Source organism: Daphnia magna, unplaced genomic scaffold (genome assembly GCF_020631705.1).
Source record: "Daphnia magna isolate NIES unplaced genomic scaffold, ASM2063170v1.1 Dm_contigs231, whole genome shotgun sequence".
Taxonomy (NCBI): Eukaryota; Metazoa; Arthropoda; class Branchiopoda; order Diplostraca; family Daphniidae; genus Daphnia; species Daphnia magna.
Window position 1 is genome coordinate 82,956 of NW_025533192.1, and position 8,060 is coordinate 91,015.

The 8,060-nt window shown below is 37.5% G+C and overlaps 2 protein-coding genes across 2 annotated transcripts; one reads left to right on the forward strand and one right to left on the reverse strand.

The window, feature by feature from the left end:
- Positions 1-2,447: 2,447 nt before the first annotated feature.
- On the forward strand, positions 2,448-5,483 carry LOC116927709. Its single transcript, XM_032934746.2, has 5 exons — positions 2,448-2,749; positions 2,842-3,350; positions 3,418-3,542; positions 3,607-4,640; positions 4,748-5,483. The coding sequence occupies exons 1-5, from the start codon at positions 2,493-2,495 to the stop codon at positions 5,325-5,327; spliced, it is 2,505 nt and encodes an 834-aa protein (XP_032790637.2). The 5' UTR covers positions 2,448-2,492; the 3' UTR covers positions 5,328-5,483.
- A 1,181-nt stretch (positions 5,484-6,664) lies between these two features.
- LOC116927765 lies at positions 6,665-7,533 on the reverse strand. Its single transcript, XM_032934821.2, has 2 exons — positions 6,949-7,533; positions 6,665-6,869 (listed from the first exon to the last, which is right to left on the reverse strand). The coding sequence occupies exons 1-2, from the start codon at positions 7,404-7,406 to the stop codon at positions 6,749-6,751; spliced, it is 579 nt and encodes a 192-aa protein (XP_032790712.1). The 5' UTR covers positions 7,407-7,533; the 3' UTR covers positions 6,665-6,748.
- Positions 7,534-8,060: the final 527 nt, after the last annotated feature.

The window sequence follows — 8,060 nt, forward strand, 5'->3', positions numbered from 1 at the left end:
CCGAGTGCAGCCATCCGAAATCGACATACGTTTCACCATTGATTTCTGTCGGATATATTTGGCTTGCCATAAAAGAACAAGCCGAAAGATTGATTATCGTCTGTCATTTTAACAGTTTTCTTCATTTCCTCCTGTAATCGCAGCCCAAATTCTTGAAAATTCGCAGCACATCAAATGTACCGCAGCAAGGAATACTTACCGGCCTGTTCATTTAGATTAATAAAAAAATTTGTTTGATCCAAATCAAGCGTTTCTCCATTTTGTTTTATTTTACTCGTTACTGGGTATTAATTGAGCAGATATACAATATATGGGCTACAATACAATACGTAGCCTACAGCTATACAAGAATGTCCCTTTAGCGATATTTACGACTGAATTCCATAAAAATTATAGCGAATACGTAAGAATGCATACGTCACCGCATTTAGGACGGAAGAACCACAAAGCGGATATGCGTCATCAATCTTTAAACAGGAATTAAACCGTTCAAGCCAAAAATGATTCGAAATTAGGAAGGAACTTAACTGACAGTAGGCTATCTGCAAAGCAAAATTGCATGCAAATTTGACCCAAGCAACCTTGTTGGTTTATCCATTAAAATATGATGATTATAGACATCTATTGTTCTAAATTTATTGTAAACAATGACGTATTTTTAAAAAAACCGAAAACGAAGAACTATAAATTTCTTTTTTCTCAAAACCAATTGTATTACCAATTAAATTTTGCTGTGCAAGCAAAAACCGTTATCTCATAAACTGTGGCTAGCTAATACAAGTTTTCGGGGTTCTTAGCGTTGCATGGTATCCTACTCGAGTTCTGTTTCACAACGAAACTTGAAGTTCCCTATACATATGCTATTGAGCAATTATATTGAGCCACTATACAGTTCACCAAATTCGTAGCTTATTCGTATAAACGGCGTTTTCTTATAAATGGGGCTCTCGTGTATTTGCACGAAAGATTCAAGTAGAAGGTTGTTAAATGCGTCAAGCCAGACTTGTCCCTAAATACACCTTCTGGCTACGTTGGACTTCCAAAAAGTGTTGTTTATCAAACAAATCGAGAATTGGCAAATCTACTAAGCTTGTTGTTAGGTTTATTTCTCTGTGCTATTCCCCTATAGACCTACTACTACAAAACCAGACAACCACTCCCTTATTTTTGATTAAATTCTACGAAACACTTCTTCAAAGACGAATACGTGTTGTTTTCATCACTCTGATGCGCACACCTTGCCTCGCAGCTCCAGAACGTCATTTGACTAATTTTATTTCATAGATAAGCCCTGTTTCTGATTTAACATTTATTTCAGTCATTTTTTTAGAGATCTTAGACTGCTATATGGCGACAATCCATCGATATCTTCCAAGAATTAAGACACCGCCCACTTCGGGCGGAACCGATTTTGATTTGCTTTCAAATTCTTCAGTGCGCATTGGAAAACTGTAATTTAAGTTGAAAAAATAGAAAATACTGCATCGTAATCGGTTATCAAAACTTCTCCATGTTATTCATATTTAAATTTTTTGCAATATCATGGTGCAGCGAATAAAGAAATAAAAGCCTATTAGACTAGACCTAATACTAGTTTTATGCTGTCCGACCCTAGCCTCAACTGACTTCTAAAAAACTAATGAAACTTGCAGAAATACTGGTTGTCCTATAATTTGCACTCAATACGAATTTGGCTAATGATTAGACTACGTATATTTCGATTAGATATTTCTTTAAGGTATTTTATTTATTGCCCATATGACAGACATTTTGTGCATACTTGATGCGAGAAAAATTATTCGTAGCCGGTTCATAGAAAGAGAAAGTAGTAGCCTATGCTTGAGAAATGCACAGCTTGACGTTAGAATACCAAGTGTTCTATAATGAAAAGAGCTTGAGGAAAAAGGGATGAGAGAAAACTAATCTCAAAAAAAGATATATAGGCAATGACCGTCTGTCAGGAACCACATATCCGACACTATAGAGTTGTCACCATAATCTTCGCTAATTTACACGTATGACAACAGGAACGTAACAGAGACAAATTAAATAATCCCAACAGTAAACTGTGGCTTCAATTAGCATTATTTTTTGGTTTTCCATCAAGCAATATTGGCCGGAAACTAGCCTATAGCTAAAGTAAATATTTTTGCTTGAAAAACAGACTTTAAAAATCAAAAAAATCTTTCTTAGGTCACCACTGAAATATTGTGTTGACTGACGTCGTTCTTGTCTCGTGTTGCTACGTTGAAGGGTATATAGCAGCCTTAAAAACAGATCCGATGAAACCTCAATAACAGCAATAAAATAAGGCTATATAACATTAACTGCAATGGACTTTAACTTATTCAGTTATCTGACTGATAACCTCAAAAAACGATTTTCGATTACAAGTCAGGGTTTTTTCAGCTAAAGTCTACATCAACTCATATTTTCTTATGCAGTTCATCCAAATCCTTATTTCGGTCGCCTCAGAGGCAATCAAACTTGAAATGACTTCGCCTGTTTTCTCAAGTCGTGTTGTAAAATTAGATGGCATTAAGTTTGATCACAAAGATTTTTTAGGGAAAGGTAGTTATGGCTCAGTGCTTCGTGATGGCTCATTTAAAGGTCAAAAGGTAGCAATAAAAAGAATCGAGGTGATCAAAGACACGGATCTATCGATGGACGACCAGTTTAACACTCTGTCGCAGTTAGATCATCCGAATGTTGTGAAACTTCTTCACTGTGAAGACGACAACGACTTTAGGTAAGAGTATAGACTAGGTCTATTTTTTCTTTTTTAAACAGCAATGTCGTAGGCTACTAATCATGGATTTCGTTGTTTTTGGGCTTTTAAAGGTACTATACATTAGAATCATGTGTCGCCTCGTTAGGTCAACTGTTCTTGAAGTCAGATGACTCTCAAAAATACAATGGACCCATGCCACATCATGTCGAAGCACTGCTTCAATTAGCTTTAGGTCTTGAACGCATCCATTCAAAGAATTTAATTCACGGAGACCTAAAACCAGAAAACGTCCTTATTTCGGTGGGATCTGCTGAGCAAGATGAGATAACTCTCAAATGGGCATATTTTGGACTGACGAGACATGCCGATGAACGAGGAACAGAGACGATAAATCAAACAAGGGATAACAACGCATGGTTAGCGCCTGAGGTACTGTTGCTTAAGCTGAGCGGCAATTCACAAGAAAACAAGTATCAAAGTACCGTAAAAAGCGACATCTTTGCACAAGGACTTGTTTTCGGTAGTCTATGCTTAAATGGCGAACACCTCTACGGTTCCATGGAAAATGAAAATGAAATTTCCGGCAATATAATTCACAGAAATCCCGTCAATATGCCAAGTAATTCCCGATAAAATGGCACATTTTGTTTTCTGTAAGTGAATAAGAGTCCCTTTCTTTGTTTTAGAAATGGATCGCAAATTACGTAACTGCTATGAGGATGAACTATTTAAAAAGATGTTGGAAAACGACCCTGCAAAAAGGATGACATCGAAGGAAGTTGTCGATCAATTGAAATCCATCAAGGATAAGGTTTAATCGATTTTATGCAAATATCGAGCAATCATTTGTGCAAATGTCAATTTATTTTATTTAGCTTGCTGGAAAAGAAAAAGAATTGCTTCGATTATGTGGACGTGACACTCAGTTGGATCTAACGGAGCAAATCAAAAACTTAATTCTTTTCGGAATCAACTTAAATGCAAAGGACAACGATGGAAGTAATGCGCTTCATCTTTTGTGTCGCTACTATTCAAGCTCAAAACTAATCGACGCGATTAAAATCGTAATCCAAAGCGGAATCAACGTGAATGCAAAGGACAAGTGCGGACGGAACGCACTTCATTATTTGTGTCGATTCAATTTAAGCTCAAACTTAATCGACGCAATCCAAAACTTGATTCTAGCCGGAATCAACGTGAACGAAAAAGGCAACAATGGATGGAAAGCACTTCATTATTTGTGTTTTTTCCATTCAAGCCCAAAATTATTGAACGCAATTGAAAGCTTGATCAAGCACGGCATCAACTTGAACGCAGAGGTCGAGGATGGACAGAATGCGCTCCATCTTTTGTGTCAGGTAAAGGATGGAAGCCCAAACTTTGTCGACGTTATTCAACTCTTGATTCAACACGGCATCGACACGAACGCGAAAAATAAAAATGGATGCAATGCGCTCCATTTTTTGTGTCAAAACAATTCCAGCGCATACTTGAGGGACGCAATTAAACTCTTAATCCGACAAGGAATCGACGTGAATGCAAAGGACAAGGATGGACGGAACGCGCTTCATTATTTATGTCGACACAATTCAAGCACAAATTTAAGGGACGCAATTCAAATCTTATTCCAATACGGAATCGATGTGAACGAAAAGGACAATCATGAATGGAATGCGCTCAATTTCTTAGTTAGAAATAGCATGGATAAATACTTGAAATCGGACGTCTTTAGATTTTTAATCCGACACGGGGTTCAGGTTCATAATGAAAATGATGAGACGAGTGCCAAGTTGTTTCAAGACTTCTTCAAAGAAAACGAAAATAATGGAAAAAAATGTTTTGACTTTCTGGTAGAGGAAAAAATCCGTCTGGGATGGCACGACGCATGTGAACATTGCCAACAAATACTGTAAGTAGCTGGTAGCCTAGTATAGGCTACCATCTAGGCCCAACAAAGTTGTAATGATTCAACAAATAACCTAAATATATGAAACTCTTATTCACTTTTTTTGTAAGGTCGATTGAGGAAAGTCCCCGAGCAAGATTATGGCACCACCAAATGTTTAGCAGCTGCTACCTAGTGTTTGATTCTCTCATGGAAGAATTAGAAAAATGGGCAAAATCCTCAATCAATAAATTTGGAGAATCAGAGCTAGATATAAAAAACCCAACAGAATGGCTACGTGGAATAGCAGAAGAGTACCAGCAAAATACAACTGACAAAAGCTACAAAGAGGACTTTGAAGTAATGGCTGATGTCAGTGAACAAGTCAAAGACGGAAACAACTCGAGTCATTTTAACTGTGACAACTACGAACGCTATTTGAGATCCATGTATTCGATCGCAGAAATGACTGACTCAAAAGAGTCTATGGGACATATAAAATGGTGTTATCTTTTACCTTTTGATTATCCTATTGACTATAGCAATGATAAGACATCAATCAAGCAAGCGAAAATCGAATGGGACAAAACGCTTTTTAGCTGGGCTCACAGGGAAACTGACAAAGATTACGGAAAGTTTATGACAGAGGATGCGAACGACGGCTTCTTTTTGCCGAAAGAGTTCAAATACAAGTGTCATGGCGAGCTTTAATATAATGTCTTTTTGGGGTGTAAATTTAGGAATAGAGTTCATGTTTTGTTTAGAATAACCACATTTTATCTCTCTCTAGTTTGTAGGTTTTTTCCCCTTATGTAAAGGTTTAAAACACACTTGGTTTGTGTAGTAAAATACACTGTTTAAAAGGCACACTCGTCTTAAGTTTACGGATAACAATCAATCTATAGGTCGAATATTAAAGAAACGCTTAGCCCTACTGTATTACGGTTCAACCAAGTGCAAGCCAAAAGTTACTTAGGTTACGGGCTTTGCGAGTTCAGCTATTTCTTGTTATGCACAGAGCAGTTGATTGACATAAAAATTTGAAGGCATCTTATTACTATAATACCTAGCCCATGTATGAGTTGGGAAAAACCTTTAAATAAAAAATCACTTTTTCCGACAGTCCTTTTTCGCCGCGTTCTTGGCTGTTGCTACCGCCATTCCATCCAGTTACAAGTCGGAATACAAAGCTCCCAGCTACCCTGTTGTAAGCTACCCTGCACAAAAGTAGGCTACTCTAGTCTACTCCTAGCTAGCCTACTCTGCACCAAGCTACTTCACATCAAGCTACAGCAAGAATAACAAATAATCTACGCCGAAATTGCCATAACTAGAAATGTAAATCCGATGAGGCCTGTTTTGAGTTTCAGGTTTCTCCTGCTGAGTGGAGGCGATCTGGCGTAGAGCTGGCAAAATTCTTATCCGTGACCGTATGTGCGCTGTAGATGCCCCTTCATTGATACACTACAGATATCGTAGCCTATTATTGACAAATATCATCAAAGTCGCGCGCGGATCATCATTATTGGTTCCTGCCGGTACACTTAGTTTGTCATTAGAACAAGCCAAATGATCGATTATTCTCTGTCACTTTGACAGTTTCCTCATTTCCTCCTGTACCCGCAACCCAAATTCGTAACTCAATGAATGTACCGCAACAGTTATAATACTTAACCTGTATCGGTTAATTCTTACCCTGTCTGTTCCTCTCGGCAAATTTTTCTAAATTGTTAATGTAAAACCAGGCCTTGAATCAGGCGTTTCTCCATTTGGTTTTATTTAAAAATTATACTCTTTACGCAGACTAATTGATATTTATTGAACAGATAAATAAGAATGTCCCAGGCCGAATAGAATTTGAAATTTTGAATGATCTTAACTGACAGTATGTAGCCGAAATGGCGTGCGAAATTGGCCCAAAAAACCTTGTAGGTATAACATTAAAAATTTGATGATGGTTGTCACAATCTATTAACTTTATTGTTAAATGAATGACGTGCTAAGAAGTAACCAAAAAGAAAGAATATCAAGTTTGTTCCCTAGAACAGTTCTATATTACTAATTTATTTTTTTTCTTCAAGTAATAACCGCCACATGATAATTATGACTAGCTAATACCGTGCATGACCATGCTAATACAAGTCTTTGTACTCCAAGCGTCGCATTTGATCGAGTTCTCTTTCACAGCTGGACTTGAATTTCCGTATACTATTGTGCAATTGAACATCATGGCGACTGCACTTAACCAAATACCTAGCAGAAATTTAAATATAGGCTACATGAGCTTGAAATACACGCAACATCAATTTATTAAAATTTTAAATATATTTACTCTGAAACGATCACCATTTTCTCCAAAAGTTTTTTTAACGTATCGCGGGTATCTGCTTGGGTCCATTTTCCGACCTCGTGAGTCATATCGTTTCTCAGGGCCAATAATTCTTCTGTGCGTCTTCCAAATTGCATGGGGTTAAACTCTCGCGGCCTGTATAATGTGCAGGCGTGTTTCTCTCCGTATTTCAAAATTTCCAATGAGCCAAGTTGTTGTAGAGGTCTTCTCACATATTCGTGTGTGTTAGTTTCTTTGTTCCACAGCTTTTTTCCATACATGGGGCTCCCATGTAGTTGCAGGAAAGATTCAAGTAGAAGGTTTGTAAATTCGTTAAGCCAAACCTGTCCTTGAATATACCTCCTGGTTAAGTTGGAATTCCAAAAACAGCCGTTTATCAAAACAAATCGAGGATTGGCAAATCCACCGAGGTTGTCCATGGGTTGATTTCCCTCTGCCATTCAAAACTACTAAACCAAACAACCGCACTTTTATTTCCTATGAAATTGTACGAGACACTTTGTCAAAGGCGAACGACGTTGTGTTCCCCACTACGGACTACGCGCAATGGCGCAAGTCCGTTCGCGTATCTAGTATTCTAGTCACGGAACGCCATTTAACCCGTTTCATTTCATTTTGGGATCGGGCAGCGCCATCTAGTGACACCCCATTCGATTCAAGCAATAAAAATCGCGGATTCCATGGAATCCAAAATGCAAAATCAAATTCATTCAATCCCTTTTGACTAAAAAAATTGAGACTACTTTTTTTCCCCGGTTTTTTATTGCTTTTTGGTGGGGAGGGCCGGGGAGGGTCAGGGCGAGAGCCCCGATCGGAGCCAATTGGGACAGTTTCCTACCACAAATCAATTTTCGTTTTTGAAAATTTATTTTTCAAATTATTCAAATCAATTTTGTTAAAAAATATAGAAATAAAAATGAAAAACCATTTTCTAAAACTTGAACCAAATGAAATCAAAAATTAAAATTCTTTTAAAAATTGTTTCAAATCATGATGCAAATCAAAATTTGATTTGAATTCAAATTGATTAAGCTGATCACTGTCACCCACTTAGGATAGAACTAATTCTGATTTTGACTGGCGTCATAAGTTCT